At 51.3% G+C, this 23,278-nt stretch overlaps 2 protein-coding genes across 9 annotated transcripts in view; both read right to left on the bottom strand.

The window, feature by feature from the left end:
• The window catches only part of IKZF4 (IKAROS family zinc finger 4), a 28,061-nt gene extending 9,863 nt beyond the window's left edge, over window positions 1-18,198 (bottom strand). The window contains exons 1-5 of one of the 7 annotated variants that reach the window (XM_072746303.1): window positions 17,968-18,198; window positions 8,705-8,755; window positions 7,473-7,567; window positions 2,014-2,118; window positions 764-1,024 (exon numbers count right to left, since the gene is read on the bottom strand). In XM_072746303.1, coding sequence (XP_072602404.1) covers window positions 764-1,004 — 241 coding nt within the window. In that variant the 5' untranslated portion in view covers window positions 1,005-1,024; window positions 2,014-2,118; window positions 7,473-7,567; window positions 8,705-8,755; window positions 17,968-18,198. Of the gene's footprint in view, window positions 1-763; window positions 1,025-2,013; window positions 2,119-2,337; window positions 2,544-3,391; window positions 3,486-5,225; window positions 5,786-7,472; window positions 7,568-8,704; window positions 8,756-17,967 lie in introns of those variants that run through there. The other 6 variants (XM_072746304.1, XM_026001978.2, XM_072746301.1 and 3 more) reach the window with 6 other exon arrangements.
• Window positions 18,199-18,792: 594 nt separating this feature from the next.
• Window positions 18,793-23,191, bottom strand: SUOX (sulfite oxidase). Of its 2 annotated transcripts, none has more exons than XM_026001981.2 (4): window positions 22,766-23,191; window positions 21,400-21,456; window positions 20,959-21,136; window positions 18,793-20,724 (listed from the first exon to the last, which is right to left on the bottom strand). In XM_026001981.2, the coding sequence occupies exons 2-4, from the start codon at window positions 21,444-21,446 to the stop codon at window positions 19,315-19,317; spliced, it is 1,635 nt and encodes a 544-aa protein (XP_025857766.1). In that variant the 5' UTR covers window positions 21,447-21,456; window positions 22,766-23,191; the 3' UTR covers window positions 18,793-19,314. The 2 variants fall into 2 exon arrangements, with proteins under 2 accessions (XP_025857766.1, XP_025857767.1); XM_026001982.2 differs by having other exon boundaries at window positions 22,695-23,151.
• Between the last annotated feature and the right edge of the window lie 87 nt (window positions 23,192-23,278).

The raw sequence follows: 23,278 nt of genomic DNA, 5'->3' as shown, positions 1-23,278 counted from the left end.
AAATCTTGAAACCCTGAGGGCCCAACTAATACCCTGGAGTCCCGTCCCTGTTAGACTCTAGGACCCTTCCTGAAGCTACACCATCCTCTCCCTCACCTCCTTCTCCCACCGAGAAAGGTACTGGTTTTACTTTTTAACGACACTGATGAAAGCACCAGAGAAGTATGCGTGTTGAGGGAAGCCAAATGCCATCTCCTCCTTTTTTCCATCAGCTGGAAAATGTGCTGGGAGAGACCCTTCCTTTTCTTTTTCTTTTTTCTTTTATTTTTTATTTTTTTATTTTTTTAAATTTTTTTATTTTTTTAATTTATTTATGATAGTCACAGAGAGAGCGAGAGAGAGAGAGGCAGAGACACAGGAAGACGGAGAAGCAGGCTCCATGCACCGGGAGCCCGACGTGGGATTCGATCCCGGGTCTCCAGGATTGTGCCCTGGGCCAAAGGCAGGCGCTAAACCACTGCGCCACCCAGGGATCCCTATTTTTTTATTTTTTTAATGATAGTCACAGAGAGAGAGAGAGAGAGAGAGGCAGAGACACAGGCGGAGGGAGAAGCAGGCTCCATGCACCGGGAGCCCAACGTGGGATTCGATCCCGTGTCTCCAGGATCGCGCCCTGGGCCAAAGGCAGGCGCCAAACCGCTGCGCCACCCTGGGATCCCGACCCTTCCTTTTCTGAGGCTACCCCACTGCAGGCATGGCCTCCTGCGCCTCTGCCTTTCCGGCCCATCCCGGGAGCTCCTCTGGGGCCCCCTGGCCTACTCACCTGTGTGGCTGCGCTTATGCACCATGAGTACATTGGGTCCGATACAGACCATGCCGCAGACATCACACTTGAGCTTGCCATTGGGCAGCCGGATGCCCCCGGGGGAGTGAGGCTCTGGCCCACTTCCATCACAGTAGCCCAGGGGTTCTGACAACGAGTCTTCCACGATCACACTGTCATCCTTTTCTAGGAGCCGCTCATCTGGCCCCAGCAGTCTGCTTGACTCCTCATCGCTGTACATCTCCACCTTGATGGAGTTGGCTGGAGGGTGGGACGGTGTTTAGGACAGAAACAGGCAAAGGGGGAACCTGCCCGCAAACCAGAATGGTACTCCTGATGTGTAGAAGGCTTTCTCCCAGCCCTGAGACACGCAGGCTTTAAAAGAGGCCAATGACCTAAGTATCCTGGGTGGTGATTTGGTAGTCCCGCCGGGACCTGAAACAACTTTTTCCTCCTATCCCACCACCCAGACGAACAGACTCAGAGAAAAAAGCTGGGGTACATGGGATGTCTTCTGTCCCACTGGGGAGAGGAGGAAGCCAAGGGGAACCCTTTTCTCCACTCTCTTGTCATTAAGAAAGATGTCTGGCTGGGCCCTGGGCAGGAAGCCAGCAAGTCACAGTGGCGGGAAAATGGTCCTACGAAGACCAAAGAGATGGCAGGCTAAGGAGAGAGCAAAACTGGAAGACAGACATGGCTCGTGTTATCCTCCCCTCCCCATAAGACTGAACCCCTCTGTTCCCCTCCATGAAGATCTGGAGAGGGGGGTATGAAGGAGGGAGGAGCCACTGAGGAGAAAGCTTTGGCTCTTGCTCTGACCTACATTCCTGGCTATTCCAACCATTTAGAGAATGTCACAGATCTAGGGCCAGCGAGAAGAGGCAGGCATGGGGACCCTATCCAGGCAGGAGAATGGGGGCGGGTCACCAGGAGATCCCTCTTGTCTCTAGTTCCTATCTGACTCTAGTCATACTTATGGACTTGCTTCTCCAACTCCAGGGTTTCTCTTGGGAGCCTCTACCTTAATCCCACCCACGCCTCTTTCAATTCCACCGGAGTTGGGCAGCAACTGTCCCCTCTCCTTTCAGAAGGAAGACCTCAGCTGCTGAGCTCCTTACTGCTTTTCAGAGCTCTAAGCAGGAAACCAGAGGGAGGCAGCGATGGGGAAATGGCTGCCCATGGAGGGTGAGCTGGGGGCCAAACAGAAGCAGGGGCGCCTAGTGCAGGGCAGGGCAGGAGGCTGTACTTACCACTGAGTGAGCGGCTGGGAGAAGAGTGCTGGCTGTTGGGGGTGCTCACCGAGGGCCCCACTGGGGCCCCGAGGAACTCCTTCTCCAGAGATGAGTCCCCGCTACCTTGGAGGAGAGAACAAGGGGACAGGTGAAGCTGTGGCTGGGGCCTTTTATTGTCCACTGCCTCACCTCTTCAAAATTCTGTGATGCGTCACAAACATTCATCTGGCAGCCACGTACAAGGCAGCGTTGTGTGCTCGGCACCGTACCTTGCGCCCTTGGCAGCCTGGGTGCCCGGTGCGGGCTTCTGCGAGCTCAGTGGCTGCGCCTTGCCCACCCTACCTTTATCTAGGCCTGAGGGGAAGAGCATCACTGCCTGACGTCCACAGGAAGCAGGGCTGGGGCTGGGCGGGCCAGGGCCGAGAGGAAAATGGGGGCCTCAGGAGGGAGGCGGTTCAGGACAGACGTTCTTCCCTACTGTTCGTCTGCGGAGCCCCCAACACCAGATTCGGGATCTGCAGGAAGGGCAGCTGGAATGGTCCCTGAATCTAATGATAATAATAGTAATCATAATGATAGCCGCCAACATTGATCAAGTCCTCACTTTGTGCCAGCCACGGTTCTATTCACTTTAGATGAATTATCGCATGTAACGTTCACAAAGACCCCGTGAAGCAGGTGCCAATACTATGTTAATTTTGCAGATGAGAAAACTGAGGCACAAAAGAGGTTGTGTTACTTGTCCAAAGTGACATAGCTGGTAGAGGTGGAACCAGGACAGATCAAAAACAGTAAGCACCCATGTCCTGGGCCACCACCTACACAGCCAGTTGGGAGTCACTGTTTTAACAGAGGAGCGTTGGGCCCACCAGACCTTCTGAAATCAGCACAAATTTGACTACTCTAGAAAGCCCCTTATCTGATATGAATTCCAATCACATATTTACTGCTTGGTGCTCCCTTGACAGTAAAATATTTATTCTCAATATATTTGTTAATGTGTTGACAGATTGCTTTGTAAAAAATGAGTTTTAAGAGTTTTTGTATGTACCTCTAAAAATTAGTTAACATACATGAATATATGAATCAGGTCTTAAAAATCCCTCCTCCCCATAGTCTTCTGCACAAATTTATAGGTGAAATATAACACATGTAGGTAAACACACACATAGACACAGACACATCACATATGTAGATACACATAAAGAGAACATACCCACAGGGATAAACACACCCATAGACTTCTACAGTATCTGCTAACATGAACATGCATGGATGTGTACACACAAGCCTAAATATGGAAAAGTGAAAGAAAGAGAGACACAAGCCCTAAAATTCATCCCTAAAGTCCACCTATAAGTACTTTACCCAGTTTCCCAGCTATGTACATACTTACTTTCACAAAATAAAGATTCCATTATAAAATGGTTGGAGTCTTGGGCCTGAGGCAAGAAATCCGGAACACACCCTCCTGAGGGATCCCTCTCCAGCTTTGGTCAGTGGGAAGAAAACAACCACTCAGGACTTTGGGACCATTTCCCATTCATATCCTCTTCTAAAAGTCCCATTTCCCCCATTTGTTCCCATCAAAGCCTGAGGAAATTTGTTCACTATCTATAGAAAATGCTTTATAAATCGACACTGTGTTTTCCCGACTGGGGCTCTTTAGATGAGCCATGGTTATCTAGAAAAGTTGCCCAAGTCAGAACCATATACATTTCATGAAGTAAGCATCTCAGAGTTGACGGCTGAGATGTGTAGACTCAGACCTAGTTTTAAAATATGTCTTTTAACCAGTTGGTAGTGTTTGCTATGGCGAAAGGGACTAAAAGGGGCATCTCTTCATTCCTTTTCAGGTGATAGTGCTGACTTGCCCTGAATCACTTGATGTCAGTGATGGGGGAAGAACTGGGCTCTGGGTCCTGGTGCTGAGTCCTTGACCCTAAAACAATGAGTGAACTTGCTGGAAATCCCAACCTACTAGGCTGAGACTGCCTCTTGGAGCCAGGGGCTTGATACACGGGGGCACGGGGAGAGGGGAGGAATATGCTTAGAGGGATATTTAGGGGCTTTAAGAGGAAAACATCCTTTGTGCATTTCCTTATTAAGGCCTGGGAACAGGAGGAAGCACAGGTGCCTCCAGAGCCCCATCAGTAGTTTGAGAGGCTCTTTGATGCCATGGCCCTCCCTGGGGAAAATAGGCTCAAGTCTGCTTTTATGGGGCTAATACATAAAAATGAATCTGTTTCAGGGGCCAGAAAACCTTTATGGGGACCCAGGGATTTTGAGTTCTACTGAAGGGTGAAGGGGCCTAGAGTCGGATTTAGGAAGTTCAGCAGTTCCTCTGTCAGTTCCAGAAACCCCAGGGAGGGAACTTCAAAAGCCTGGGACTCCCAAGAAATCCCAGACTGTCAAAGCCAAGAATTAAGGCCACTCTCAGGTCTTGGAGAAATTTCCTTGGTCAAAATCATCATAGATTGGCTGAACCCCCAGAGGGTAAAGCCAAATCATGAGGTTGACATCAGAGGAACAGGGAGGTGGGTACGGGGCAGAAAGGCAGGAGGGAGAGAGAGAGGAAACAGGGCAATGTCCCACAGGCTCAATGTGTTGCACAGGCTGAGGAGACCGGCCCTCCACTCCTGCCACCCTTCCTCTATCCCTTCAAAGAGTGGCTGCCCCCAGGAAGGAGCCATGAGGTTCGAGGACCTCCACACTTCTCTGCTCGTCGCCTAACTGCTTTCCCTGTCTTGACCATGGGCTCCAGGGGGGCAGGATGCTAACCTGCTGGCAGGAACAGTGGGTTCGAGCGGAGAAAGACGCCCATCCCCAGCTCTATTGTGGGGAAGCGGCCGAGGGCCCTCGGATCTCTGCTCCAGGCTGAGGCATCTGCCGCCGAGGCTCCCCTGTTCCTCCGCTCCAGCGCCCCTGCCCACCCAGGCCTGCCTCGCATGTCACCCTGGGCAGCTCTACGTCTGTCCCCAAGGCCTAATCAAGATGTCACCACGAGCTCCCACTGTCCAAGTCGCAGTCTTTGCTTAGCAACACCAAACACCCTTCCCGTCCTCCGCCAGTGTAAGGAGGAACGCCCCCTCCCCCGCCACACACACGCACACACACGCACACGCAGGCAGCCCCCATCCTCTCCCTGTCCCCGGCTCGGAGTTGCTGCTGAATCGCTCCCTACCCGGCGCCCCTTCCCCCGCCACCGGCCACCTCCTGCCTGAACTTACATTATCCTTCCCTCGCCGGTGAGACCCTGGGGTGCGAGCGCGGCCGCCGCCTTGGAAACGGCGAGGGAGCGCGGGTGGTGTGTGCATGTCTGCGGCTCGGTGGCAGGCAGGGGTGAGCCCAGCCACTCACCTTCCAGGAAGCGCGGATTCCTGGAAGTGAGGGGAACCGCCGTCATTTCGCAGGCAGCGGCACGGTGAGCAAGGGGCCCACGGCTGCAGCCAGCGGGGAGAGCTCAGCCCAGGGTGTGTGTGAGAGAGAGAGAGTGTGTGAGAGAGGGAGAGGGAGAGGGAGAGGGAGAGGGAGAGGGAGAGGGAGGGAGAGGGAGAGCGCGAGCGAGCGCACGCTTGGATGTGCTTGGGGAGGGGGCTGGAGAGAACGTGTGTGTGTGAGTGTGTGAGTGTGTGTGCGCGTGGTGGGGGGAGGCGAGGCTACAGCATCCCCTTCCCAAGCCGGTAAAGGGGTGGGGGTGGGGGGTGTGCACCGGGAGGGGGAGGCAGTTGCCCTCGTGCCCAGCAGACAAAGAGGAACTGCACAACAAATGCCTGAGAGAGGCAAGAGTGTGTGGAAGAGAGAGAGAGAGATGGATGGGCCCTCGAGGTGGGAGGGAGGGAGGGGGGCCCCCAGGGAAGGCCCAATCCTCTGCCAGCTGGGGAAGCCAAGGCCCCAGAGGTCACGGGGCCCAGGACACGGGGCAGCTTCAAGGCTCTCCGGCCGGCAGAGAGCCCCTCCCCCTCTAAACTCGGGCCCGCGCACTCCCTCCGCCCCGCTCCTCCCGGAGGGAGGTCGCTCTCCAGATCTGGGGTCTGGCCGCCCCTCCTTCCCAGCAGCCGGGACACCCGGCAGTCTGCTCTCAGGCTAGCGTCGTGGCTCGGTGGCCCCGAGGCTTTGCAGATCCCGGGCAAAATCGCAGTCCAGCCTCCCCACCTCCGTTCCCCTCCCCTCCTGTGCCCCTGGGGCCGGCGGCCGCAGACAGCGCTGATGAATCCGCCTTCGATTGAGACAAGGCCTCTGCTCCCTTCTCTTCCAGAGGAGCTGCTCACTGACGTGCTGACCTACTTTGGAGACTAGATTTTCTGATTCCAAGAATTTGGGGGTGGGAGGGGCCGTGAAACTTTGGGCTGCCTACCCCTGGATCCCTTTCTAAGGTTTCCTTAAACATTTCACAGTCCCAGAAAACTTGTGACAAGCCTTGTTCAGTCAGTCAATTAATTGCTTGAGGTGGGTTTGAGCAACTCAGTTTCCCTTGAAAGATAGGGATGGGAGGTAGGGAGAGAACCTGTGTGGGAAGTTAGTGGACTCCTCCTTCTCGTTCCTCTCTCAAGACCCCAGGAGGAAGAGACCCTCACCTTTAGAGAGAGACAAGGGGGAGAAGATGGATTTTCTGAATTGGGTTCCATGAGGTGGGAAAATCTCTTTGAAGAACAGGAGAACATACCCCTTCATCAGGTGGCCAGGTGAGGGAAGGCCACCTGGTGTGGAGACAGAAGCGCTGTGATGACCTTGAAGAGCCGCAGTGGGCTCCAGGACAGATGTGCACAACGGCCTTGGCCTTGGCCTTGCCCGCTGCTTGCTTGCTGGCCCAGCAGAGATGGGTCAGTGACAGGCTCTCAGGCGACCTCATGGGGACCGTCTCAAACATGCCCAGTACTGCAGGGGCTGCTTTTCACAACGGATGTTAGCCCTCCCTCTTCCAGTTCCCTAAGGTAGTTGCTGGCAGCTAGAATCCTCAAAACACAGGTGAGGGGGTTCTGGTCTCTACTTTCATTCAAAAACCATCCTGTGCAGAGGCTTCTCTTATCTGGGAAATGTCAACCTGCTGAAAGCAGGGAAAATTCGGTTTCATAGCACCGTGAAGCAAACCCCCTAAGAGGTTCTCCTCTAATCAACATTCTCCAGAGACTGAGCTCCATGGGATATCCCCGCCAGCCACTTTCCCAGCTTTTAATTTACCTGCGTTAGGGCAGGGACTGTTTTTTATTCCTTTAAGTGTTCCCCAGCAATAAAACAGGGTCTTGAGTGTGGTTGTTGCTCAGCAGTGGTTTTCTGGGTAGGCTTAAACTGAGCAGGAGATAGGACTGGCTGGTTCCTCAGAAGGGCCAGGACTTTAGTTCCAATAAATCTTTTTCAATTAAATCAGTCCACTTGATCCCTGTCACTCTCCAGCACGTGGCAGGTATCAAATGCGTTTTCCCGGTCCAACTCCTTCCCTCCTTACATGAGAAAGGGGGTCAGAGTCAATGTCTTACCTTACACTACTCAGGTGTTGCCAATGACTCTTATGTGTGTGTCTGACCCATCTTGCTATCATCCTTTGAACGTGCCCATAATTCCATTGGTCCCACTTCAGGGTAAAAAAAAAAAAAAAAAAAAAAAAAAAAAAAGCTATAGGTCATTTCTACAACGGTGCTTAGATTTCTGATGGGCACACTCATCATGTTGAAACCCAATTCTGGCTTCCCTCACCTTTCATAATCATCTCCTGCCCTGACATTCTAATGGTCCAAAAAATGATTCCTTCTGTCTTGGAGATAGACTTTGTCTTAGGCCTTTCTCTACACCCTCAGAGAGGGAGCCAGATAAAGTTCCTCATTTCTTTTCACCTTGTTAAACTCTGAGAAGATCCTGATTAGTTTCATATCTCTAAAGGCCATTCATACTATGAGCAGCATGATCTCTTCTGCCTCAGTAAGAGTATTTGGCAGGTTTGAAAAGCCACGGCATGTTATAACCATGGAAAATGACTGGGAGAAATGGGAACTGGGCTCTATATCTCTCTTTCAAAGGCTCTGTGTTGTTGGCCCACTGTCTGAATTCAGCCCATAGACAAGTTTGGCCTGCTCCATGGAACATTTTTTAAAATATTGAGTCATTACTCTAAAATGGAGACATTTCACATAAAATCTGGATTCCTGAATTCTCTTGAAAAATTGGAAGTTTGGGCCACACTGGATACACATTCTGGCATGGCAATGACTGCTGGACACCAAGAAGGAATGTGTTCTCCAATACATGACTGTCCCCCATTCTCTTTTGCTCACTATCCGAACCTGTTTACTCATTTATATACCCACCTGGCTCCTCCAGGCCTTTGAGGTTGGAAACCCTGCTCCACTCTCTACCTGGCTGGGATGGAATATCATGTTTGGCCGGTGTCCTCAGAGTTCTCCACAGGAAACCACATCTTCCTTCTATCTCTTTGCTTTAAATCATTCCCCTCCAATCTCCACTTGTGTTCCTCTCCTATTCCCTTCCCCTTACCTTCTTCCCCCAAGAAGTCTGGGAAGAGAATCACTATTTAGGGAATGCAAAATGACCCAAACAGATGCTCACTATCAAGCACTAGCACTACCAAGTGTGAGTGGCAGCTCTGTGGCTGGGGCACCCAAGGTCCTGTGCTAGGCTGAAGGCTCTCCACTCTGCTCCACAGGCAAGTGGGTGCTCCCAGCCCCTTACAAACAGAACGCACAAGAGGGCATACCAGACATATAGGAGCGGCCATTGCAGTCTTCTATGTCCATCTTAGAGTCTGCTGAAAGAGAAAAATAGCTGCTATTAGAAGCCAGATCTGGGAAAGGAGGAGGTTTCTCCCTGACATTCTGGAATTAGCAAGTTTGCTCCAACCCTATCCTACAGAAGAAAAACCTCCTACTTTGTCCTGATGAGAAAGACAATGTACTCCAACTTACAAACCCCAGGGTCTCCTCCCAACCCACAATTTCTGCGGGCTTCCCCAGCCTCTGGAGTGGAAACACTGTCTTACTCTAGAGTGGTCCCAGTTGTGTTGTTTTGAGAGGAGACCCTCCTCCTGTAGGTGGAGCTGATGCAGTGGGAAAGGAGACAGGTTATAGCCCAGCCTTCTGGAGGCAAAGAAACCAGCCCCACAGAAGCCCTAGGCCTTGTTAAGGATGGGGTAGTTATAAGAGGAAGAAGCGGGATTCTGTCTCAAGGGATTCTTTTCCAGGTATGTAGGGGAGGGAGGAGACAGGAAAGTAGAAGATGGGGAGCAGCCCACCCCAGGTTCTGTGAGGAGTCCTCTACTGAGACTATAATAAACAAATTAAACCTTTAGGTGGCTTCTCCCCACATTCTTGTCAATTACTTTGCTGTTTATTTTTTTAAAGGTGGAAGCCTGAATTTAAAAATGCAGGTTAGTCTATTTAAGAGAAGCGAGCAGTAATTGGCAGTAGAGTATTAAACAAATCAAGAACTGAGAACAATTAAAAGTGATAATTTGTTCCAATGAATTATCTCCTTAGGAGCCTGTGGGAGGAGGAAAAAAAAAATCTTGTTGGTGGAAATTTACATACCTCCAAAATTGATTTCAACAGTCATCGAATGAAAAATAAATACTATAGGGGCAGATCTGGGGGCATAAGAGTGGGGCAAGGGGAAGAACCTGAGCTGTCACCAGGATTTCTGATCTCTTTGAAGGATCTCTCTGAGGCAGATGGATGAAAATTTGATTTGCTTGTAATACCACACTGTGAGAGGCAAGGGTGGGGGATTTTGGAGGATGCACAGGGGGAAAGTATCTATTACCCTGTTTCCCCCTCCCCCAGGTCATTCTTGAAGACATCATACTCTTCTGAAAAGTCTCAAAAGAAAGCCTGAAACATGGGCTTTCCTTCAATTCACAAAGCAGCTGTGCTTTCATTAGAGTCCTAGTCTCACCCAGGAAGCCTGCATGTGGAAGAAAAAAATTACCTAAATTTATTTTCAACTCTTCACATTCTCCCTGGCATTGGACTGAGCTTTGGGATCAGACTGCTAGACCAAGCCACAATAATAAGTGGTTCCTTGAAGGTTCCCTTAGGGGTAATGATTAGAAGAGCCCAAGTCCACAGTGGTTAGCAAACTCATACCCTCTGGAACTAGCCATAGAACTTGTGGTGGGCAGAGATTCAAAGAATGAGGAAGGGCGGTCTGGTACTCATGGGGCCCCTTTCATTTCCGAATCATTAGCTCCATAATTGCCCTTCGGGATTTTTCAAAACTGCAAAGCTAAGATGTCACATGTGACTTCCCTTCGCACACACACACGCACACACACACACACACACACACACGCAGAAGAAGCAAGAGTGAGCAAGATTTCCTCCGTTTTCTGCTTGGAGAAACTGAGGCTCAGAGCAGTTAAATGACTTGTCTCAGGGCTCATGGTAAGACTGGAACAGGAAAAAGAACACAGGTCTTCTGCCACTCTGAGTTGTGCTCTTCCCATTAAACCATCTTTCTTCTTTTCAAAAGCCAGAATACTCAAGGCCTTCATGGATCTTCTTGCTTTTCCCTGGTTCTTTTTTTTTTTTTTTTTTTTTTTTTTTTTTGCTTTTCCCTGGTTCTAACATCAATTAAGGCATCTTTTTCTTTGGTGTGACCCCCGTGGGAATGGGATCTGTTACTTAAAAAGAAGAACAAGTTGAGCAGGCTCTACAGGGAGAAATATGCTAATGTAATGTGTGTGTGTGAGAGAGAAAGAGAACACGAAGGAACCAGGGGCTAGATAAGCACTAGGTAGGCAGAACAGTTGAAGCATAGCATTCAGCTAGCACTGGCTCAGAAAGTGCATCTCATTCTTGGACACCCGCCCAAATGGTCCCAAAACAATTTCCAGAAGGGTCTGAAGGAGTTGTTTTCTGAGTTGGACTTTGTTCCTAGCAGTAAACTGAGCTCTTCTGCTTCTTAATTGCTCTTAACAGGTGCTCCATGACACATCTTGGGCAAAATCAGTGTTTGGCTGCCTCTAACACATCCACATGCCAAGTTGGTAACCCTGGAAGTGAGAGGGGATAGAGATTCTGCTGTTCCCAATCCTATGTATTCTGAGAGCCAGGAGCAAATCAGTAGACGCAGTTCACTGTTTGTTCAAGTCTCTAGGCAGCACATCCCTCCCAACCTTCCCACTCCCCGCCCCTCAAAGCACCTCCTCCCCTGCCTGGCCAGGCAGGCAGATCTTAGTGTCTCCTTAGAGGAACTGGGTCAAATTAGGCACTGCCAATTGGAGACATACTGCAGGGGGAGGAGGTATAAAAAGAGAGAAGTTAGTTACACAAGACAGGTTTGGCTCAAAGATCTTGGAAAGAAATCGGCTTTATAGCAACATAGGCGTCATTCAGTGATGGAGGTAGGCACATATGTACTGTAAATTCAGTTCAGTGAGCTGAATACAAAGCAACTAGAAATAGCTAGTCTCCCAATTCGAAAGGAAGTGTCTCTGAGGAGGGAGGAAAGGTTGGTCATTGTAACCTCCAGAGACAAAGGTTTTCTTCCCTGTTCTTTTGAATCCACTTGGCACTGTAACAAGAGTCCTCTATGGCCCTGGCTCTCTCCCATCAACACAATATCGCATTTGAACAGCAATGGGCAGGAATGGACATTCCTTCTAGACAGAAGATTTCCCACCACACTTCCTGACAAGCAACAAGTCACCAGCAATCCAAGGTCTGACTTCGAAGGGCTACCACCCCAACATCCCATCTCCTCAAAAATATCCCCACAGCTTTCACTATTAGGTGACAAAAATGTCAGAAAGTCAAGTTGTCTCTATGTAGTGGCTCTGAAAGCCTGAAATAAGATGGACATCACAAGTATTTAAGGCTCTTCAAATCCTCTAAAGAATCCTGTTTGATCCAGTGACACTCCAAAATTGGAATTTAAAATACACTCCATGTGGTCTAGTGGGTAGAAAGGTAGTGAGGAGGACATTGTTGGGAAAGAGAGTGGAGGTGGAGAGAGTGGCAAGGATCTGTCCCATCTTTTTCGTTGTTTTCCAACTGCAGCAAGGAGAAGCAGAGTTTTTTTGTTTTTGTTTTTTAATCTTGTTTCCCTTAGGACCTGGGACCTGAAGTGGAGTACGGTGATTATTAAGACAGAACTTTCGGGGATCCCTGGGTGGCACAGCGGTTTAGCGCCTGCCTTTGGCCCAGGGCGCGTTCCTGGAGACCTGGGATCGAATCCCACGTCAGGCTCGCGGTGCATGGAGCCTGCTTCTCCCTCTGCCTATGTCTCTGCCTCTCTCTCTCTCTCTGTGTGTGACTATCATAAATAAATAAAAATTAAAAAAAAAAAGACAGAAGTTTCGGGGGACGCCTGGGTGGCTCAGCGGTTTGGCGCCTGCCTTTGGCCCAGGGTGTGATCCTGAAGACCGGAGATCGAGTCCCACATCAGGCTCCCTTGCATGGAGCCTGCTTCTCTCTTTCTCTGCCTGTGTCTCTGCCTCTCTCTGTGTGTCTCTCATGAATAAATAAAATTAAAAAAAAAAAAAAAAGACAGAACTTTCGGGATGCCTGGGTGTCTCAGCGGTTGAGCGTTCGGCTCAGGGAATGATCCTGGGATCCAGGATCAAGTCCCACATCGGGCTCCTTACTGGGAGTCTGCTTCTTCCTCTATGTCTCTGCCTCTCTCTCTGGGTCTTTCATGAATAAATAAAATCTTTTAAAAGAAAAAAACAAACAAAAAACCAGAACTTTCTACCTGGCTAGGGGTGAGCAGTTCTGGTACTACAAGTAAACCAAACCCATAACATCATCCCCACTTGTCTGTACCTTTATGAACTGAATCAAATCAATAAAAACGTCACTGGTCCCGTTCTGCTATCAGGGCTTTGCAGAATTAAGGAGGGGAAAGAGGTAAATGGTTCAGGGAAGAGGTGGACTGAGGCATTGTCTGTTGTCTGACCACATGCTCCTTTTCAGGAAACAGACCTTGACATCTAGCAGTCTACAGCTCTGAAATGATCTTTAGGGTCAACCTAGTGCCCTCTGAAGGAAACCCACCAACCTTTTCTCAGCTCATGTGTCTGTCTTTACAGTAGAAAGATCTGGCTCATTTTTTCACCAGGCTGTATGTAGATGGTGACCTTCTGTCTACATATAATGCAGATGAAGACAACTCGATTTCATTATCCAAGTGCTTGGGGAACAGTGCTGAGGGGATGAATTCCTCGGTCATCCTAGTAATGGCCAGTCTCTAAAATAAGAAGGGGTAGGAGCTGGAAACACAACACCTGGGAAATGGGAAAATATCACCTCATTGTCTCCTTTTAGATCTCAGATGGATGCATCTTTTCTCTTGTTCTTTGCGCTTCCCTGTCCTCCCCATGTAGACTGCAGAAGAGAGACAAGGCTAAGGTTTACGGGTGGGAGGAGAAACAATCCTACTCCTCCCATGTCTCATTTTAGGACTCAAGCAACTAAGGAAAGGGCCAAACTAAACAGTTTAAATCACTAGGTGTGATGCCCATGAGATGATACTCTCTGGGCTTTTTGGAAATACCCTTGAGTGTTTGAGCCCTGTGTTTATAGAAAGTCACAGGTCACAAAGTCACTGCTATTCAGCTGTATGTTTGAGCAGGGGTGAGGAAAGTAGGGCAGCAGGGTTCAATTTGAACTTTATAATAATTAGTTTTCAAGCCAAAGATGTCCCTAAACAAAGTTAGCTCTGTCAAGTGAAGTCTGAAATTGGAAGTCTCAGGGAACTATTCTGACTGGGGTAGGGTAGCAAAAAGGGGGAAGAGACCGGAACAACTGCTTTTGGTGGCACTCCTGACCAGAGTCTCTAATGCATGCTGACTGAAAGGGCTCACTGCTGTTTGGGCTGGAAACATGTTTTGGGGCTCCTCTGCTAACAAAGAATCTTGCCCTGACAATCCAATTTAGTAAGCCTCTCTTCATGTGGAGCGCCTGGGGCAGGGATGTTGTAGGACCTGGGGGATCTTGGAGCCAGAAAGGAGCTGAGAGATGATCACCAATCTCTTGATTTTTAACAGAAGATATTATGCTGAGTCACCCATCTGGTTAGCGACAGAATTAAGACAAATAGAACCCAGGTTACCAGCATGATAGACAGCCTTTCCACTACAGTACATAGTTAAACCTTGCCACGGTGGGAAGGTTTGGGGTCACCATGCTTACCTTCTTTCTCGGGTGTTGAAATGTATAATTTTGGGGGGTGCATCTTAATGACTTACATCCTCGAACTAGAAACACAGGTTTATGGATGGAAGAAAAAAATAATCTTCTCTCTCTCATGTCTCTTTTTAGAGAGTCTGAGCCCAAGGAAAATGCCAACCTAGACACTTACTAGGTCACTTTAAGGTAGAAACAGGGTCCTTGGGGCAGCCCGGTGGTTCAGCGGTTTAGCACTGCCTTTAGCCCAGGGCCTGATCCTGGATACCCGGGATCGAGTCCCTCATCAGGCTCCCTGCATGGAGCCTGCTTCTCCCTCTGCCTGTGTCTCTGCCTCTCTCCCTCTCTCTCTGTGTGTCTCTCATGAATAAATAAATAAAATCTTTAAATAAAAAAGAGAAAGACTTTCTTTCAGGGTCCTTGACCCAAGGATTACACAAGCATATGTATTCCAGCAGAGACTATAAAGTTGATGCTGGGACGCCTGGATGGCTCAGAGGCTGAGCATCTGCCTTCTGCTCAGGTCCTGATCCGGGATCAGGGATCGAGTCCCATATCAGGCTCCTTATGAGGAGCCTGCTTTTCCTTCTGTCTCTGCGTCTCTCTCTCTCTAGTGTCTCTCATGAATAGATAAATAAAATCTTTAAAAACAATAAACAAACAAACAAACAAACAAATAAATAAATAAATAAAGTTGATGCTATTCCCACTGGTGGGGTGGGAGAGGACAGGCCATTCACATCAAAACTATCCTTTCTGGGATCCCTGGGTGGCGCAGCGGTTTGGCGCCTGCCTTTGGCCCAGGGCGCGATCCTGGAGACCTGGGATCGAATCCCACATCGGGCTCCCGGTGCATGGAGCCTGCTTCTCCCTCTGCCTGTGTCTCTGCCTCTCTCTCTCTCTCTGTGACTATCATAAATAAATAAAGATTAAAAAAAATTAAAAAAAAAAAAAGGAAACCCAAACTAAGTTTAAAAAAAAAAAAAAACCTATCCTTTCTTAGATGCTTTTTCAGATAAACCTTGAAACTGTCTGTTTCCAATACAGAATCCACAAATCTGAGAAGAGGAGGCAAATCAAACAGCTGGGAATTCAGAGTTTCCTTCAGGCAGGGTCAAGAGACCAACAAAAAGAGGGAGTCCTGCTTGTGGCATTGTCTACACCCACAGGGCTCCACACTCTTATTTGGTCCTATAGAGTAAAATGAGCCTAGAAATACCTGCCAACAGTAACTTCTCTTAATTTTTCCTTGATTATTTTGTGTGGATGTTGAGGGAAGAAAGATGGCCAGGTTATTTTTTTTTTTTAAGATTTTATTTATTTATTCATGAGAGACATGAGAGAGAGAGAGAGGGGCAGAGACACAGGCAGAGGGAGAAGCAGGCTCCCCACGGTGAGCCTGATTGATACAGGACTTGATCCCAGGACCCAGGGATCACCACCTGAGCTGAAGACAGATGCTCAACCATTGAGCCATCCAGGTGTTCCATAAATTACCTATTTCTTCTTTTTTTTTTAAAGATTTAATTTATTTATTCATGAGACACACACAGAGAGAGAGAGAGAGAGAGAGAGAGAGGCAGAGACACAGGCAGACAGAGAAGCAGGCTCCCTGCATGGAGCCTGATGTGGGACTCGATCCCAGGTACCAGGATCACGCCCTGCGCCCCTGAGCCGAACCCGCTGAGCCACCTGGGCCGCCCAGGATGGCCAGTCTGGGAGAAAATAATTCCTTTGTGGATGTTAGTAGGAGGTAAAAGGTAGGATAATGTTCCTTCCACACTGGGAAGTACAAACTGCAGATTTAAATTAAGAGAAAATAAAGAAGAAATGTTCAGTTGCATTTTCACTGGAAAAAAGTCAGGACTTCTTTCTGAGCCAAGTTCCAAAATGTGCTTTACCCTTAACCTACTAAAAGGAAGGGGATTGCCCAGAAGCTACAACTGAACTAATGAACTGCACTCAATGGGCAACAAAGGCATCATATTTTGTGCTGGAGATCTCAGCATCTACGGAGTAGAGCAAGACAGAATTCTCAACCTGCCAAATTGAGGGCAGTTCCCAGCACCCTGGGAGCCACCCCAGAAGCTCCAGTGAGACCCATCCTGCTTCCCAATGGCAACACTATTTTCTTCTTTTAAGACTTTATTTTTATCTCATGAGCCACTCTTCTGACTATTCTCATGACCCAGGGAGCTGTTTGGTTTCTCTGGCTATAGGTCGTTGTAGGGAAGGCTGAAGTTCCCCCACACAACGCAAGATTCAGGGAGGTACCACGGACCCATGAGACAATGTGGGCTCCCCAGCGAGGCATTCTCACATATAAGAAGCTACATTTTCCAAGACTGTTTGATTGGCCTTGTCCTGGTCTTGTCCTCGGAATCTAAGTTATCTTTTTTTTTTTTTTTTTTTTTTTAAGATTCTATTTTATTCATGAGAGAGAGAGAGAGAGGCAGAGACACAGGCAGAGGGAGAAGCGGGCTCCATACAGGGAGCCCGATGTGGGCTCCGATACCGGGTCTCCAGGATCACACGCTGGGCTGAAGGCAGGCGCCAAACCGCTGAGCCACCCAGGGATCCCCCAGAATCTGAGTTATCTTAAGTGGAAATATTGTGGGTCATTGGACACCTGTTTTTAATGCTTCCTAATAATACAAATATGTACCTTCACACAGGTAAAGTGAACAAGTAGCAGTAAGGGGAAAATAACAGGCCTCAGTGGTCTGTTTGGCCATGATGATGGAAGGCCTAGAGCTGACATGTGAGCAAGTCAGGAACTGAGCAAGATCACCACTGATGCTTTGAGCCCTCAGGTGGGGTAGACTAGGACACAGGCGGAGCTCTGAAAGATGTCAGTGGGGGGGATCTATAGAACCATAAGAGTCAAGACAGTAGACATTTTTGCTTATGAGAGAAGCGATTGAAGGGAAAGAAAGTGCACAAAACTTGACACAATGTGGTCGGTAATGCATCAGATCTTCCTGGAAGCAGAGTTAGAAAATTCTTACCTTGGAGAGAGAAATGGACCTTATTTCCTAAATATCTCATATCTAAAGATCTGTGTTCCATTACATTGCTAACTGCCTCCAGACAGGAAGGACCAATCACATAAGAATTCAAAAAGCATAGAGATCAAACATACATTTCAAAAGTGAGAATCTACAACTGTAGCAGATAAAGCGTAAGAAAATAACTGGGGATGGGGCTACGCGAGGAGGTACATGGAGGCCTGTTTTACTTCCTAAGGGCTTCCCAAGTCTCTCTCCCTGGAGTTGCCAGCCCCGGGGCTTCCTCGGTTACACTTCTTTCTTAGGACTCCTCTGCAGTGAGTCGATTCCTTCCCAGGGAGGCACCTGCTTCTCGGGCTCCCTAGACTCCTCATCCTACAGGGTGTAGGGTGCCCTACACAGCACTTCCCACTTCCACTCTAAGTTTCCCTCTACCTCGGTGTGCCATTCTGCTCACTGCCTCCCAGACGTCCCCACCTGGGCCCACGTCCTGCTCTCTAACCTGACCCTCCCGAGCCCCCCACGTGGCCCAGACACCCCCGCCGAGCAGCCTGCGCACCCGCTCCCGGGCGTCCTCGGTCCTCTCCCTTGACCTAGCCCCTGCCTTCTCAGGACCCCTGGCCTCCGTGACCCTCCCCTAAACCTTGAAGCCTCGCGCCGGCCTCCCCCCCGGCCGGGCCAGCTTCTCCCCGAGTGCCACGCAGACCGGGCGACCCCCGCTTCCCGCGCGCCCCCGTCTCCCCTCGCTTCACACCCAAGCCCCTCAGGCCCCGCCCCCGGCGGGCGAGGCCCCGCCCCCGCGCCTCGTCCAAGCCCCGCCCCCCGCTCACCTGAGGCAGCTCCGCGCGCGCGCAGGCTAGGGGGGTGTGGGAGAGGGGACGGTGTCGGGGAGGAGGGGGTGGGGCGGCGGGGGGCCCCCACTCTGGCCCGGGCGGCCCAGCGCGGGGGGAGCGGGGTCACTAAGGCGGCGGCAACCGGGCCGGGCCCGAGGCCCGCGCGCTCAGCGGCGGCGGCGGCTCCATCTCCATCAGCGGCTTCACCTGAGGAGGGACCAGCCCCCCCTCCGCCCCCCCCCCCGCCCAGCCGGCCCCCTCCCCCGAGCAACTTCCGGTCCCACTACCAGGCGACAGGCGGCGTGGCCGAACACCGAGCGTCCCCGAGCCGGGGAGACTGCCGGGGAAAAGGGAGACGAGCTAGGGGAGAGCAGCCGAGCGCCGAGAGCTCCAAGTCGGAGACGCGCGCTCGCCCGCGGAGGGGCGCTCGGTGGCTGCCCCTTGGCGGCGCCCCGGCACGGCTGTCCCTAGAGCCAAGGGTTGCCCCGCCCGTACTACGAGAATACTGGTTTTAACCTCTGAGCGATTCTCTGCCTCTCCTGCGAAGTGCAGGAAGGGGGAGGCGCAGGGAGGAGCTTCATAATGTCAATTTTTAAGACCGCTCTGGGAAGTCTTCTGGGGCCGGTCACCTGAGCAACGCTAACGGGCGCGGCCCGCGGCAGGGAGGGAAGTCCCACTTCTGCACGTCCCTCTACCTGCTTCCCTGCCCCGCTCCCTCCCCACCTTGCTCTGGATCATCTCACTACATATCCCAGGGCCAGTGCATCTCCCTCCCGCAGCCTAACACGCTCACACTCCAGCCTCCAGTCTCCAAAGTCATAATTTTTCTTTTTTTCAGAGTTGTAGTCTTAAACAGATACTTTATTGATGTATTTAGAAAAGTAGAACCATAAAGGGGGAAGGAGTTCACCCTTTACAACCTCTGGCAACCCAGAAAGTCTGTAGAAAGTTGCACATACGCTTTTCTTACAGGCACACACAGTCTCTGAAGACTCCCAAGAAGAAAAGCCAAGTAAAGTGGTGGTGTACATTAGAAGAGGAGATGGGGTAGGAAGAGGAGAGTGCTTGTGTACTGAACTTCCCCACTTCTAGCCCCCTGCTCCAACAGCTCTCAATTCCTGGCACAATAGGAGTTTCATAACCTAGAGTCAAAGGAGAGCTGGTGCCCACTTGGAAATGGGCCATGTGTGTATCTGTGTGTGGTTTAGGAAGGGACACTACAGGGTTGGGATCCAAGAAGTGATGATGAAAAGAAAGCTTTTTCTGTGGGAATGAGGGAAAAGGATGGGTATGGAAAGGGGTTGAGAAAATGATTCTGGGAGTAGGTAATTCCATTTCACTTTCTCATGGGGCGACACAGACATGGACACGGTGCCAGGCATTGCTGAGCACACCTCGCAGGTTCCAGATTGGGGCCACTGTGTCTGGTTGCACATTGTAGCTGTCATCTACAGCCTTACAAACAATGTTCAATTCCTTCTTCCCAGCTGGCACAGAGGCTTGCAGCTGCCACAGCCTCCAGGCCCAGGCCTTTCCAGGGCGCTGTTCCTCTCCATCCAGCTCAGCCACCCGCCAGGTTAGGCCCCCATCCAGAGACACATCCACCCTGACCACAGCCCTCCCACCACCACTCCACGCATAGCCCTTGATAGTCACCTCCCCTGACTGCACAGTCTCCCCATCCTTGGGCTCTGTGATGGCCGACTGGACAGGAAGTTCCTGAATAGATGGAGCTGAGTCAAAATCTACTGTGTCCCAGTCCACAGATGGAGAGAAGCCTTTGTAATCCCGTCGCTGCCAGTGACTGTAACTTTCCTCTGGTTCCACACTCACTTTGCCCAGCCATTTGACATGGCGGGCACCCACCACACCAGGCACCACCACCCGCACAGGAAAGCCATGGTCTCGAGGCAGAGGCTGCCCATTCATCTCATATGCCAGCAGGACCTCAGCTTCAGGGTCCATGGCCCGAGCCAGAGGGATGGATGCTCCGTAGGCTGTCCCTGTGGGGTCTGAGTCCAGTCCCTCAAAGCAGACATGGGCCTCAGTTTCACAGAGTTGGTGACCAGCCTTGGCTAACACATCACAGAGGCGTGCCCCAGCCCAGCGTGCAGTGCTAATGGCCCCCGTGTTCCACTCCAGACCTTTGACTTCTTTGAACCGAGTCATCTCAGAGCGTCGGTTGCCGGCGCACTGAAGAGTGACTGTGATCTCATGCTTAGGAAACTGGTACAAGTCATTCAGGGATAGGGACAATGACTGACCCTCAGGTGGCCCTACTACATGCAGGCGATAGGTTTCTGGGTCCAGGTTAGGTACAGGCAGATGGTTTCGGGTGAAGAAGATAGGGTTAGGTGTGATATAGTTTTCTGTCAGCAGTTCAGGGGGGGGCTCTGCATTAAAGGGGCGCTGGCTGTTGACCTTCAGGGCTGGGTGACGGACAGGATCATCACTGTAAGGGTCAGAGGTCTTCAAGGTAAAGGGCTCCTTGTCTTCAGGGCTCAGCTCCCCGACCTTGTACTGAGCCAGTAGCTCACGCACGTGGGGCTGGTTATGAACGGCATAGAGGGCCCAGAAGGGCTCTAGAGGACCCCCTGCTGCCAGCATCAGCTTTGATGGCCCCCCTGGGTGTAGGTCCACAAATTCTGTAACATCAAACACCTCACAGCCCAGAGTCACCCAGATCCTAGTCTCAGGGCTGCTGTGAGCTCTTACTTCCTCTCTCGTGTATAAGTGTGGTGACTCCTGAGCAGCCTGCGGGCAAGGCAGACAGAAAAGAAACATACATAGTAAGAAGGAATCACTCTAGCTCACCCTGCCCTAACCCTTAAAGTCATGGCCACTGTGAAACAGAGGTAGCAGACTCCATCTTTACTTTGCAGGAAAGCACTTAGCACCATGGGCTCTGTGTTCACAGCCTGGGTTTCCCGGGGAGCATACTAGGGCCCCTTTGTTCTGACAGTGAAGTCCCTTCCTTCCCCCACTTACCCTGCACCGGTGGTCATGATAGGCCAACACCGCACCCAGGCCTAGGAGAGTCCCCATGACTCTCCATCCCCTCGTGCTGGAGTTATCACCAGAGAAGGCAAGGCTGGGATACTGGGGCTGAGATGAATCATTTGTAGAGCAGGCTTGAATACAGAGCCTTGAAGGGACTAACTTGAGTCTGGAAGAGAGAGAGGGCTTAGCACAGTTCCAATCATATGAAAGGGACAGTGAAGGCTTAGCGTTTACCAGGTTGGCCACTGGTTTTTCCAGTTGGGACTTTGTTTGTCCAGGGATGGGTGGGGCCAATGGGTGAATTATGGCTTTCACTTTCCTCCCTGGTAGCCATCATCTCAGCTATCTTATCTGGTAGATAAAACATCATAAAGATACTAGGAGTGGGGGATATGGGCTATGAGATGAGTTCTAGGATCGATGGCCTACCTGCAGGCCTGTCGGAAACGTGGGATCATAGCCCTCTGCAGCAGCATTGTGGCAGACCTGTGGGAAAAGATTCCAGGATCAAGACAGGGAGTTCTAGAAGGGGATGATCTTAGGTCATCCTAAAGGGATGCAGAGAAGGTCAGCAAGGTGTTCCCTGGGCAAATGAGGAGAGTTTTTCTGCGGTAATCAGGCCAAAGGATGGGAATGCATGTGTGTGTGTGTGGGGAAGGGGGGTGCCCAAATGGGTCCTTAGATAAAACATAATGGACTTCAGAGAGACTGTGCTGACAGGATGGAGGAGAATGGGGCTGGTGAGGGGGAGGAGCTCTAGAATCACCTATCTCCCATCTTCCATTCTCTACTTTGTCCACTACAGAGAACAATGTTTGGGGCCAAGGGCCTAAAGGACAGAAGCCAAAATATCTACTACCCAGGTGGCTGATTTATCATTTCCAAAGTCAGCAGAGGACAACTGAGGGGCAGACTAAGGGACAAAACGGTGGAAAAGGTGGTGGGAACCTAATGGGAAGAATGAGCTCAGATTCTGGAGTTGAACTGCCTCTGGTTTGTGAAACTGGCCCTGTTAACCAGCCCCACTGCCTGGGCAAGATACCAAGCCTCTCAGACCTGTGTCTTCTTCTTTTTTTTCTTTTTTTTTAAATTAATTTTTATTTATTTATGATAGTCACAGAGAGAGAGAGAGAGAGAGAGAGAGAGAGAGGCAGAGACACAGGCAGAGGGAGAAGCAGGCTCCATGCACCGGGAGCCCGACGTGGGATTCGATCCCGGGTCTCCAGGATCGCACCCTGGGCCAAAGGCAGGCGCCAAACCGCTGCGCCACCCAGGGATCCCAGACCTGTGTCTTCATCTATTAAATGAGATCTATCTCGAAAGGTGGCTGTGAGGAGCAAACAAGTAATACCGTCTTGAAGGCCTTTCAGTCCCCTCCTTTCCTCTGCCAACGTAGGGGAAAAAGATAATGCAACCCAGCTGGGAACTGGAACCCCACCCAGGGTTTCCACCCCTACCTGGTCTGTGCCATTCCCAGGAACTCAGCAAATTGGGAAGTTAATGGCTCCGGTGTCAGAGAAGAAGTCATTTTTGGCACTGTGCCCCGCAGTTCCTTCCTCAGAACACTGAGCGGATCACTGACCCAGGAATGCCAAAATAGGGAAGAGGGAGAAGAGTCCCCATTGCTGGGGAAAAGCTAAAGAGGGGGGGCAGGCCGGGAAACTGCCAGGGCCACAGGAGCAGGAGCGGCGCCTGCACTGTACTCCGGGCCGTGGGATCCTCACCTGTCCCACCAGCCCTCGATGCCGGCGGCCCCCTGACCCAGGCTAGCGTGGCGCCGGCAGCGCTGACTTACAGGCGAACTCGGTCAGCGCGGTGTCCCAGGCTTGGGAGAAGCGACGTTCCGCTCCAGGACAGATGGCACACCTGCCGTGCGGGTGGCGGCCGCTCGCTCCGCAGGGGCTCCTGAGCGGGGAGGCTCGTGGGCCGCAGCACAGCACCCGGAGCCACTGCCCAGCCCCGGCTCACGCGCGGTCGAGGCAGGGACCAGCGGGGCGGCGGGGGCGGAGGCGGCACTGGCAGTTTTGTTGGAACGCACGGAGTGCGGGGCACCCCCGGGTCCCGAAGGCCTGGCTGCTCCCCGGTTGGCACCCTGCCCCCTTACCGGGATCGGCGTCCGCGGGCTCCGCGGTGGCTTGCCCGCCGGCTCCAGGCGACTCGGCCGAGGGGCGGGGCGAGCGCGCTGACGCGGGCCGGCCCCAGGACCACTCGGCCCAGCCCCGGCCATTGGCGGGCCGCGGGCCGCCTCCACGCCGCTTTGCCCGCCCCCCGGAGGCCCGGGCAGGCGGGGCGCCCCGAGGGCTCGGAG

The sequence above is a fragment of the Vulpes vulpes genome, unplaced genomic scaffold (genome assembly GCF_048418805.1).
Source record: "Vulpes vulpes isolate BD-2025 unplaced genomic scaffold, VulVul3 u000000697, whole genome shotgun sequence".
NCBI lineage: Eukaryota > Metazoa > Chordata > Mammalia > Carnivora > Canidae > Vulpes > Vulpes vulpes.
This window is presented reverse-complemented; position numbering and strand designations above follow the sequence as displayed.

Bases quoted from the DNA above. Each gene is read 5' to 3' on its own strand.
- SUOX (XM_026001981.2), bottom strand. From the start codon at position 21,446: ATGCTGCTGCAGAGGGCTATGATCCCACGTTTCCGACAGGCCTGCAG. The intron at 21,137-21,399 runs GTAGGCCATCGA...TCTCTCTTCCAG, and splicing joins CGTTTCCGACAGGCCTGCAG to ACTCAAGTTAGTCCCTTCAA. The intron at 20,725-20,958 runs GTAAGTGGGGGA...CCTTGCCCGCAG, and splicing joins ATCATGACCACCGGTGCAGG to GCTGCTCAGGAGTCACCACA.